The sequence below is a fragment of the Falco cherrug genome, chromosome 15 (genome assembly GCF_023634085.1).
Source record: "Falco cherrug isolate bFalChe1 chromosome 15, bFalChe1.pri, whole genome shotgun sequence".
Classification (NCBI taxonomy): Eukaryota; Metazoa; Chordata; class Aves; order Falconiformes; family Falconidae; genus Falco; species Falco cherrug.
The window spans coordinates 20,768,016-20,780,857 of NC_073711.1; the positions used below are offsets into that span (position 1 = coordinate 20,768,016).

Here is a 12,842-nt window from a genome sequence, read left to right on the forward strand (position 1 = left end):
GATTTGGCAGAAAACAAAGTATTTCTGACTACTCTGTCTTAAACCCAACTATAAATAAAGTTAAAACTATAACTAGAGAATTGTATAGTATTAATTGTAGCCAGATGATCAATATCTTCACTGAAAACTGCTGACATTGCTATGATTGTATTCCCTCACCTATATAAATTCAACCAATAAAATGCACCTTTTTAAAAGCCTTTTCTTTTTCAAATCCTGAATCTTAATCCCATATTTAACCTTATTTTTCACCAGCCCCAGGTTACCATTACATGGGCCAGAACTACATCTAAAATATCCACCTCTGCCAACAACAACCCTTCCTGTGCTCCTGCCGGCTAACAGACTGTCCTTATTATCCTTATTAAGCTACCTTTAATGGGCTCTTAAACTTTTTTTTCACCAGTGCTGCAAGAACACTCTCTTGTGTCTCTTCTTTGCATGACCTGCACTTCCCCTCCCTGGTTTAAACTGCTTGCTAGGATATCTGCAGGCCCGTCACCACGGTTCTGCTGAGTGTATCCTGCAGCCAGAAAATACGCTCCTCCCGGGCACAGCTCTTGTTCCAGGAAATCTGCCATCAGCTGGCACGTCTCATTGGCATGAGGAAGATTAGTTGGAGCTGAGGCTGATGCCCACGTACTTTCTCAGAACCAGCAGGAGAAGACTTTAAGCATGCTCTGGAAGGGGTCAAAGACCACTTCCACAGCCCAGCCCAGCTCACAGGGAAGCGCTACATTTCTACAACCCATCGCAGCTTGTGCAGAGGATTGAAGAATGCTCTTGTGTTGTGCTGCTTCAGTTCACGTGTACAGTTAAATTCCACAGAGCAGTACTTAATGCCGTGGATTCATTATGGAATCAAACAAATGGAGAAGTGATGGCACTACAAAAGGCAGGTAAAACTAACAGACTAAAAAGAGTTTGAGCTTGAACATAAACGCCCTTTTAAAATTACCATCTGTTTAGAGTCAAGTTTGCTAGTGCATACATTCTGGCAAATATTGCTCACAAGTATTGTTAAAATGAAAGTTGAATTTATGCAAGCACTATTTTGCAGTCTCATTTATTTGAATCTCCTGTATATTAAGATGCCTGTGAATTTCAAGTCACAAAATACTGTTAGAAAATTTACTAAAATATCTGGAAAAATTTTGGGAAAATCCACAGTATTTACATAACTTTTTGTGACCACTTGTTCATCTCAGTTCTTACTGACTTTTACAGATCGTTCTGGATTTGTGAATGCTCCAGGCAGGGGAAAAAAACCAAAAGGATACTATAACATGGGAAATCTCTGAGAGACTTAGTGAATTATGAATGTCAGAATGTGATCTGTAGAACACTGGAAAATTGAGCAACCCATGTGAAAAAGCCTACCTCTGACTTTTTATAATAATTAAGATGTGCATGTGGCAATGACCTAAAAGACAAACAATTCTGAGGATATTGATTATTGGTGAAATTCTCTTTTGAGCCATAAGCCAGCAAAGTCTACGCATGGCTTAAGGTTTTTGTTGACTTAAATGTAACTCAGGAGGTGCATAGTGTGCTGTCTGCCTGCAGGGAGACAGGTTTAATTTATAGAAATACAGCAGTCTCATCCACACGTAGGCTGGGGTGATGCAACATTTCTGAACACCCCCTGCAATTTAACACCTTCCACAGTATTTATTGACCCTTCACAACTTGCCTTAGAAGCGCCCTCCTTTGTTGCCTCTTACTGAGACTCGGTGCTGCAGACAGCTCTGTTCTACACACCTAATTTCAATTCAAAACGCACAGGAAGATAGTCCTTGGCACCTACATTTTCGGTCTTATCTAGTTTTATCTTTCTGATTTCATGGATGTAATCTAGATGTAGCTTTTGGCACATAAAGTACTATTCCTCTCCTTCAGATGCAGATTTGAATTTTAAAAAGAACATTGCCTTCTTTGCAATATCACAGCGAAAAATTCAGATTTACCAATTTAATTGCCTGTTACTATCAAAAGCTTCTAAACAGTCATGGTTTTGTCTTAGAAGGCCCCATATGGGGAACGCTATTGTATCTCACTCTACTGACAGAAAAAAATAAATATCTAGGGTTATTTGCTTCAAGTCTTGCACTTAGGTGGACAGTTTCTCGTAGTTCCATCTATTTTGTGGCACTGAAGTTATCGACAAGAAAAACTGGGGGAGTAGCTCCTGAACTACAGAACTGTGGGCTAGATAAGTACTAAGGTAATGAAAAAAAATCACCTAAATACCCAAATTACAGACATATTATCTTTCTCACAGTAAGACTGATTCTCAATGCTTGAAGGATAATAGCAGAAAACAAAAGAAATTAAAGCTGTCAAATGAAGAAATCGGGCTGGGAATACACAGGCGGATGGGTAATAATACATGTGAAAGCCATGAAACTGAATCAGCTTTCCTCCACAGATCCTGCCAAAACTCTCTGCGGCCAGTTGCCCTCCAGGAAATAATCCTTCAGTCACTGTTCTCTCTGCTTACAGAAAAGTGTGCTTCATTCTGTTTTTATTAAATTTAAATCTTTCATTACCAGTGCTAGTCCACTGCTGCATTACACTGAAGTATGAATGTCAGTTAACTCCAAGTCCTCAACAGCTCCAGCTGGAAATGCCAAAGGGTTATACATTTAATAGATATCTAAACTTGATTTTTCATTCACTCACCTCTGCTTTGCAGCTCAGCTGTGAGTTGCCTTTCCAAGCTTTCTCTCAGCTCTCTCTCTCTACAAAGCTCCATCTTTAACTCTTTCTTTTCCTGCTGTATCTGCTTTTCCTGGACTCTCGCATTGTCCACAGCCACCTTCAGCAGGCCCTAAAACACACAAATGTAAGATCTGAAAATACCATTTTGTTCCAGCAGTGATAAAATTAATCCATTTCTTTCTTTTATACCCTCCAGGAAAACAGAAAAATTAAAAGCAGGAACCTATAGACCTGGAATGCAACTGGGCACCTGGAGTAGCTAAATGTCATATATGAGCAATCTGGTGGCATGGAATCATTCAGTATAGCTTTTGCTAATTCATCCTATGGATGCGGTTTATTACAAACGGAGTGCCGTATCATTGCTGACCTTGGTCAACTGAAGGGAGAAGCAGAAGAGGAATAATGAGACTGGTGAATTCTAATATGACCATTATTGCCAACTATTAAGTCAAATAGACAACATATGGAACCCTTTCACAACCGATAATGCCAGACAGTGGAAACCTAAGCATTACATTAAATAAAAGAAATTAGAATTGCAGATACAATGTAGTTTCTGAAACTTTTTTAAAGAGACTGAAAAAGAAACACGTTATCTATCATGACATAGCCTGGCCCTATAGAGAATAATTTACCTGAATGTTGGTTAATAGTGTTTCTACTGATGACAGACCATCAGCAAAAAGAAATGGCGCCGGAAATCCAGGAGGCAAGGCCTGTCCAGCCAGTTGGACTTTATCTAAGGTTGGTTTCATTATTGGAATGGCAATTTGGACCTCTTCTGTAAAGATAGGTTTAAAAGCAACATCAGAAGGCATTGGAAATATAGATAAATGTAATTTCTAATAACTAGCATTTTGTTTACCTGGAAGTCAAAATACAAGCGCATTAGTAAAACTGACATTGTTTCAGTCTTTGGGCAGCTGCGATTGTTGCTAAGGTAAGTTTGCAAAGTAGTACAGAACAACAATAAATATACCGAATACTATAACACAGCTTTAATAGAGTATAAACTATTATATCTCAAATTCTACAGAATTATACTACAGAATTATAACAGTATTACGCAGTTCATTAAACCTGAATGACCTTTCTCCATTCTATGAATGTTTGCCATTCTGTGATGTGCATTTTTTGTTGCTATAACCTTGACAAAATTCTGATCAAGAAACGTATCGCATCTCTTCACTCCTTTAATATTACCCTTCCCATACTCAGCAGTAAATAATCTCCACTGACTCATCCCCTCCTGCTTAGCTAGCACCAACTCCACGTTGTCAGTAAAGTGTCAGCACAGGTTTTCTTAACAAGTACCTTGCTACTGTCAGCCTTTCTAGTCACAGACAGTAGCCAAAAAAGCTCTGCTGAGCTGTCTCAGTTTATACCAGAGGTATATCGAGAGGCTGGGTGGCGAGGGTCCCAGGAGCAGCCGGGGAGGAGAGAGCGCTCCCCTCACTCCTGCGATGCACTGCACAGAAAACTAGAGCGATGCATCTCTTACAAACTGTAGAATCAGGACCTCGTAGCTCCCCCTCCACTCGTTTCAAATAGATCATGTTGTTACAGATCAAGATGTGCACAGACAGTAGAAATGTGTGTCTGGAAAGAAATAACATCAGTAATAATTTCTTAAAAATCCTTTAAATTTTGTGATGAATCAGTACTATCAACAAGGAACTCACATTTTTTGATAGGATAATTTAAACATATTTTAGGATAGTAAATGTATCTCCTTCTCTCAGATCCCTATGAGTACTACTTCCCCATGTATTCATTTAAACATCGAGTTAATTGCTAAAAACCACAAAATAAAAATCTAGCAGTCTTTAAAGCCAAACTCTGTAATTTCTTTAACTCTGCAATGTAAAAAAACCCCTAAAATCCTGTATGATATTCCAGGGAAATCCAGTCTATAGATATTATGTTCCTCCACTTGCGGAAATCAAAGAGTATCTTCTCAGCAACTGCTTTTTAGTAAAACCTGCAACTAATGTACTGACCACACATACATGACATGAGTGTTTTCTAAGGGCAACTGTACAACCAGTCCTGATAGTTTCATTTTTCAAGTGACTTGGTCATATTAAAGCCTGGATTTACAATTAGACCACACCATATTCAAAGGTCTCCTTATTAAAAAAAAAAAAAAAAAAAAAAAAAAAAAAAAGCCACCTCAAAAAGAACCTGACAACGATGAATTAAACCCTGGTGTCTCTACAGCAATACTCGTATGTAGTTTAACAAACTCCAGCAGTACCTACTGAGCAGCAAGCACTTTGTGCTGTGTTTCTAAAACACACCTACTAACAACGAACCAGAAGCACTAGCAGTTTTCAAGTATTCTTTGAAATCTCTGTTTAGGGAGTATTTTGTTTACCCTGTGTGAATTCATTAAATGGCACATCTTTATAATGATTCTTCAGGACTAAGAACAACAAAAGCCAGTAACCTCTACACATCTTTGTAGCTATCATTTTAGAGCTGTGTTCATGTAATTTAAACGATCCATTTAAAAATAAATTCTGGTAACATAGACTACAAAGTTTGTGCCAATTCAGATGCATCATTTCTCATATCTAAATATCTTTTGTCAGTGGCCGAGTTTTGAAAATAAACTGGTTATTTGTCGCATATGATGCTACACAGAAATAATATCTATGCCATGGAGTCACAAGACTAAACAGAAGTGGCATCTGAAAAAGAAAGTAATACGTGAAGTATGCATAACAAAACTATAGCTGCTTTAAAATCTCTAGAAATCCCTACTATTTGGAGATGAAAGTAATAACATTAAATTGGCTGAAAGGAAAATTACTATTGACTGTGAAGACAGGTTGCATGGTCTATGGTTTGTAATGTTACTGTACAGCAGATTGAAGTTTCAAAATAGTATTACTCTTCTTTAAAGAGATAGACACAGCTAAATTAGGTGCTGCTTGCTGCAGTGAGGATCAAATGCAAAAAGAATCATATTTCATCAGACCTAGTCAACACCAGGAAAATAAATAGAAATATAAGAGGTATGCAGGCAATGATTCATTTTGATAATCTGGCCCAAGAGAGACACATAGAGACAGCACACAGATCTAAGCTTCTACCAAAAGACAAATAGGACACAGAGGGTGGGAATTGGGATGACAGTGTAGCAGAGGTCACATCGATTTTCAGCAGCAGTTTTCACACAGATGAGATAACCCTGGACTCTATTTGGCCCATTGTTCATATCCTACCTGTCCCAGAAGCAATAAATTTCCAAGTCCCAGAAAAAGGGCAGTAAAGAAGAAGGATTCTACTTATGACTTCTTATGATTAAGTTTTTGTGCTAACCAAACATGCTTTGCAGACCAAGGTCACATTGCATGTTAAAGTCTGTAATAGCTGAAAACTAGAAGAAGCACATTATGTTTTAGCGTATAGGGGCGGAAACTGTCAAACCATTCATCTTTTTTTTTTTTTGATTGAAATCACACTCTGCAAAGATGAATGATAAATGCATTAGAAATCTATTTCAATCTTGTAATAGGTCTTCACATCTGAATGGTGTCTACATCTTGCCTGTATTCTGAGTAAGTGCAGTTAGCCAGAAATTTATTAGCTAGACTTGAGAAATCATAAATGGTAAAGCAATTAAAAATGGCATGCGTTGGAAGCATTTTTTGTGGACTGTATCAAATGCGTCTCTTTAATAGAAAAAAAGATGTTGATTTAAGCATTTTGATTTTAAATAACACTAAAAATATAAATGCTAAAAGCTGCACTCACACATATAGTACAACAGAATAAGCAAGAAATAAAGCTAGGACAACTACAATCTAACCAAGGACACAAACAACCTTTCTATTTATTGAAGCAAAGTGGGAACTACTTTTATCAAGCCCGTTTGTTAAACCTGCCATGCTTTATAATAGCATTCAGGAATCCATTTAGAGTGCAGACTTTTTATTTTAATTTCTAGCTGGCATCCAGATGAATAGATGAAAGGAAGAATTATATTGCAGAGAAAAGAAATACACAGTAAACACTAACAGCGAGTGGAATATTATCCCAGGAAAGCACATGAAAATCTGCTAGAAAGTTTCTTGTTCTTAATCCAATATACCGAAGTATTTCATCTTCTGTCTTCTGCCTAAGTTGCAGAAACAGGGTTTGGAAAATGAAGCATCAACCTACGGACTAAACATAGCGCTGGGAACACAAGTAACGCGAATTGCTCCCTGCATGACAGTGCACGGCCCAAACCAACAGGCAATTTTATTTGCCAGCTGGTTTATATTCTTTCAGAAGGCATGTTTTTAAACCCATCACTCATATACCTGATACACTTGACATGTCACATCCCTCTCAAAACAAGGTAGAAGTATTAAAGCTACAGTTTACATCTTGTCTAACACTAGTTAGACCACCGAGTTATTTCTTCACAAACACTTCAAAAATGTATCTATCTGGAGCTGTGTAAGCATTATTCACCTGAAGTAGTTTACAGAATGTAACTCATGCATAAAATAAATATGTGGCATATGGAAAACAGAGTAACAATTTATACAAAATTTAGAGATATTAATCTGTTAGTTACTAACCAAGACATTTGATCTCAGAAAGCCTTCAGCCAGCATTAATAAGTGGGTTTTGGACATAGGTGCCAGATGGGTCACTCCTTTTCCTTGCCTGTGGCATAAAATTTAGATACCTAAGGACTAAAATGATTTACCACAATTATAAATCTTTAAGCTTCATATTGGAGTAATGGGGACTATATTTAATGGCCCATAGTTACAAAAGAACAGCTCACAGACACTCTGATGGACCTTTTTGACTTCTAATAAATAAAACCAGAGGATCTGCAATGTCAGCTGGGTTCTGTGTGCTACTCATGTTTGAAAATAACATACAGTCTTATTTGAAATAGCACTGTTTACCCAAAGGTCTTCCAGGATCATCCAAAGCGATGTATCTCTATAGTGGCAAGAGGTCCCTTGACTTCCAGTTCTGTATCTACCTCACAACAACATGAATAGGCAGCAGTGTCTGGAACATGGGTATTTTGACAGAATTAGGGCCCAAATTCTAAGTTTTGACTGCAAAAAGCAGTTTTTCCAAAAATTAAAACTTACTTGAATTTTAAATCTTGTCAATTTCTGTATTGCTTAATGAGAAACTAGATTTTTTTTTCTTTTACAGTAAGGTAAGTATGAAAACCCTGTAATCTGAGGCATTGTTTATTTCAACTATTTTGTATCTGTAAGTCTGCAAGGACAGGGTTATCTGTCTTCAGTGCCTTAATAACTCTGAAAAGCCTCCATAAACCTCTGCCTGCCTTTCTCTCCTTCACTCATTGCTTCTCTGCCAGGAGCTGAGCACTCCTGTTCATCAGTGAGAAAAGAGATACCTCCTCCTAACCTGGCACCAATCAAACTTAGAAATTTACTGCTTTAACCTTGTGATTCAGATGCCAAATTTAAAGCCACTGCTGTTTTTCTTAATTACAGTCCCTGAATGAACAGGGTCAATGAATGCAATTGGGGAGTAGCTGATTAATCCAGTACACTAGCTTTAAATCAGATTTTATTTCATTTTCAAATGATTGATACAACTTGATAGTGCACAAGCATTTTTCACGACTGAGCTTTGCCACAAAAATACCTTCACTTTAAAAATACTATCTCTATCTAATCTTTATATATACATTTCCAGGCTGCCTTAAAAGCTTTTGGAAACTATCTCAAAACACTAACATCAACTATGCTCTGCTTCACAGCATCCATGTCCAAGCTAGTATTCACCTATCCATTCTGAAATAAATTGATTTTGTCCTAAAGAAGCGTTTAATAAAACCTTTTCATTATTTTCAACACGGGGGGAAAAGTAGACCATAGATTCATAGAATCATTTAGCTTGGAAAAGACCTTCAGGATTATCAAGCCCAGCCCCTAACCCAGCGCTGCCAAGCCCACCACTGAACCCAAGCACCGCGCCTGCGGGGGTTTTGAGCCCCCCCCCCGGGGACGGTGACAGCACCGGGTCCCTGGGCAGCCTGTCCCCCTGCCCGGCCACCCTTTCCGCGAAGGAATTTCTCCTGAGATCCCCCCTGACCCTCCCCTGGCACAGCCTGGGGCCGTTCCCTCTTGTCCTGTCGCTGGTTCCCTGGGGGAAGAGACCGACCCCCCGGCTCCAGCCCCCTCAGGCAGCCGCAGAGCGATGGGGCCCCCCCGAGCCCCGTTTCTCCAGGCTGAGCCCCCCCAGCCCCCCCAGCCGGTGCCGCAGCCCCTTCCCCAGCTCCGTGCCCGTCCCTGGACACGCTGCAGCCCCTCAGGGTCTGTCCTGTGGCCTGGCCTGGCCCCAGAGATCTGTGTGTCCGAGTGGTGTAGCAGGTGGCTGATATTTCCCCTTGGACCATGGAGGCTTCGCTCTGCTGCCCATCCCTGTCTTCCAGCAGCTCAGGGGGCCGGACACACCGAGAACAACTGGTCTGACTATTAAAGACTGAGGCAAGGAAGGCATGAAGTTCCTCAGCCTTTGTCACTACGCTTCCCCCCTGCATCCAATAAAGGATGGAGATTCTCCCTACCCCTCCTTTTGTCACGCATGTATTTGTTGAAACGCTTTTAATTGTCTTTTACAGCCATGTCTGTTACATTTAGAGCAATGTGCTAGCTTAGGGAAAACGGAGTATTCCAGGCAGTAAAAAAAAGAGAGAGCAAACTGTACAAGCAACTCGTACCAAACCGTACCACCTTTCCACAGACCTGTTCTCAGGAATGATGAGGGTGTGCTTTCCTGAAGGACGTCACAAAGCATGCACTTAGTGTCTGAATAGGGGAAGGAGGCAAAAAGCAAAGAAAAGAGAATTTCACTAGAAAGGGCTGAAATTACAGTTTACAAACTGTCTTTATCTGTGCGCTCTTTATCAAGAGGTGTGTAATTACACAGCTTTGACATTTTCATCAATGTAGCCTCATTAATAACACAGAAAATTATACCTATTTATAACTTCAACATATTTACAATATACTCTGATGTTCACACGGCAATGATGGTAAAAACACCTGAAAATATTTTATTAATTCAAACCTCAAAAGAAAGCACCTGAGTTAGATGAGCTACTAGGTTTGTGATAATGAAAAAATGAAACTGAGAGGTGCAGCAATTCACTAGCCAGACATCAGAACTAGAGCAAGTAACTTCTGTCTGAAGTTCTGTATGTCCACATTAAGAAAACCAAATATAACTGATGTCACCTGAATAAATTCTGTTCATTAAAGAGAATTATAAGTACAATTAAGGCCACTAATAAACATAGAAAAAGCCTTAAAAAATGGTATATTTTATGTTCACAACAATTACTTACAATTTATAGTTTGTCTGTGGTGTTACTATCATACATGTTTTCTCCTAGGCAGGTTTTGGTAACCCGGATTCTGACACGTTTGAAGTTGTTCTGTGCTTTAAGTTGCTTCTACATAGAAGCTTAAGTACTACCGATCTGCATTTTCCATATGGCAATTTAAAGTAACTAGTTACTTCAGCTAGTAATAGTACCTTCTCATTCCTGACAATGCCAAGAAGCATTATTTCTACTGACAATAAAGAAAAGTGAAAATGTGAACTATTCAATGAGAGGCTAGTAATAGAATTACTGTGGCATGGAAGAAAGGAGGAAAATGAAACAAAATAAACAAAATCCTCCTCATAGCTATTATCAAGACATTATAATTTTTTTCTCAGCTAACTCTCCCATTAACACTCACAAAGGTTTTTTTCATAGTGTTTTTTAAGCATCAATGTAGTCTGACTATTCTTCTACCGAGATTTTAAACTGTCAGATGAGGATGGGTAGGAGGAACTTGCCAAGGAAAAAAAAAAAAAAAAGATTCTTCAATTTTCTTGGCGGATTCAGCTTTTCCCTATTAATGTTGAGATTATTTCTTCAACTATTTTGTTGCAAATATTTATGACTCCATATGGAACAACAGATGTTGAAGGGAAGGGAAAGCAGAAAAGACTTCATTTTCAGCAATTACCCTGCTACTTGTTGTCATACTGTAGGTGTTCTTAGTGCATCTATTTTACATACCACCCTGTCCTTTCACACACTGCAAAAATGTCAGCTTGGATAATTAATGTATTAACTTTAGTCCAAATAATTTCCACAATATTCATCTATGGAAAAAAACCCCAACATACAAAGTGGACAACAGGAGGAAGAAATCAGGAAGGATGGGGGAGGATAGGAACTGCTTTCCCAGTCCTCCTGGAATATCTGATCAGGAATCAGTGTCTTGCAAAGCTGCATTAGGTACTGAAAACAAAATCCTTCCCTTTTCCCCTTTGAGACAGATTCCAGTGACTGCCACCACGGACAGACACCACACAAGAAACAGAAAAGCCAAGCTATCTAAGAAGCAGTACAATAAACAGTAAAATTACTGCATAAGGAAGGTGAAGAAACACGGGCTGGGTGTGATGAGGATAAACAGAAACAGGTTGATGGTATTCAAGCTGAAGAAATGTCTGTTAACTGAACTGTCAGCTTACTAGCACAGGCATCCGGAGCTGGCTGGAGAATATCGGTCCCCGGCATGCAGACGGCGAGGTCCACTCGCAGGCAGAATCGTACCTGCTCCGCCAGCCCCTGGCTGAACACAGCCGCGATCAGCGAGCAATGTGTTCCAACGAACAAACCGTGCTTTTGCATGTAGCCAGCAGCCCCACATGGGGAAACCAGGCAGGAAACAGAGGGAGAAGGGTACTACCCCAACCCCAGCGCCATGCTAACTACAGCTACGTGGTTTCTGGACGGCAGGTAGCTCCCAGTTGGTGTAACTTGCCGACTGGGAAGCCCAAGCTGGCAGCTGTCTGCGAAGCCACCTTGAAGCGTGAGGCACGCCGCTGCCGGCAAGTCCGCTGCCACCATGCACGCCTGTAAACGCAGCGCTCCGGAGCTGACAAGCAAAACTGTGTGCCCAAACAAAGGCCGCCTGCCTCCACAGTTAGGCAAGCTCTTTCATGTTCTACTCATAATAAAAACATACAACGTGTTTGTAAATAATTTTCATCATCTACTCCCTTTATTGCACTATTTGGTAGTGTAACTAGTAATCTGAAACAGATCTCATTAGAAAGATTCCATTTTTTCCTATTCACAAAACCCACACAACTATATAAATGCTTCCAGATAGCTGTGATTAGTGGGACCAAATTTTCACCAGTGTGGCACATGGGCCTGTGTTCCCATTTTGCACCCGATTAACTCCACCTGCCCGCTAAAGCTGCACATGTGCCACCAGGAAAGGCTTTTCTGAAGGTGTCTGCCTGGTCCAGGCAACTATTCAAATGTCATCTGTGCATATGCCGGGTGCAAGTCTGTGTTGCTAATGTCAGGCAAAACCAGGCCGGAGTCAAGCTTCTGGGGCCCAGGCAGTAAACATAAATCCTCCCTGGCCATAAGCAAATCTAAAGGCCTACAGAACTGAGTAGTAAGGAATGTTCTTCCCTGACAGCAAAGCTTAGTGATCACCAGCACAACTAACTGGTAGCCAGGGAGCTAGTCACTGCGCTCTGGGTGCCATCGGAATAAGGTAAAGGAATTCTAAACTTCAAAATTAGTAAGTATTTTTACATTTTTAATATGTTTGTCTTCCATAGGATTATTCACAGATTATTGTAATATATATACACTATATATAATTATTTTATATAGAGATTATATATGTATTATATGATTTATGCTAACACAGTGATTATGACACACAAGGTACTTCATCTCTCGACATATTCTAAAATAGTACCAAACTAATACCAGCATTATTACTGTTGAGTTCAGTTTTTCAAAGCACACTTATCACAGCAGTTAAGTCCTCCAAATATTTGAAGCAGGCAGAGCACTCCATTTCCTGGATATTCCTGGATAATTATTCCTGCTTTATTAAGGTTTATTTTACAACTGTGTAAAATAGGTTATAAAGGACAATTCTGCTATTATGTCCTCCCCTGCTTAGGCTTAATAAATATTATATTCCACACCATCCATTAAAGCCAAGCAGTGGAGAAAATAGGAGTGGTAGTAATCTCCTCCACAGATGTAAAATACCTTTAATAAAATAAGGGTGTATAACAGTCAG

General features: G+C 39.6%; 1 protein-coding gene across 4 annotated transcripts in view; it reads right to left on the bottom strand.

Annotated features, from left to right (window-relative positions):
- DACH2 (dachshund family transcription factor 2) overlaps window positions 1–12,842 on the bottom strand; it is a 310,897-nt gene that overhangs the window by 15,805 nt on the left and 282,250 nt on the right. For all 4 annotated transcript variants that reach the window (XM_055727704.1, XM_055727702.1, XM_055727701.1 and 1 more), the window contains exons 8-9: window positions 3,360–3,505; window positions 2,683–2,830 (exon numbers count right to left, since the gene is read on the bottom strand). In XM_055727704.1, the coding sequence (XP_055583679.1) occupies window positions 2,683–2,830; window positions 3,360–3,505 (294 nt within the window). The remainder of the gene's footprint in view (window positions 1–2,682; window positions 2,831–3,359; window positions 3,506–12,842) is intronic.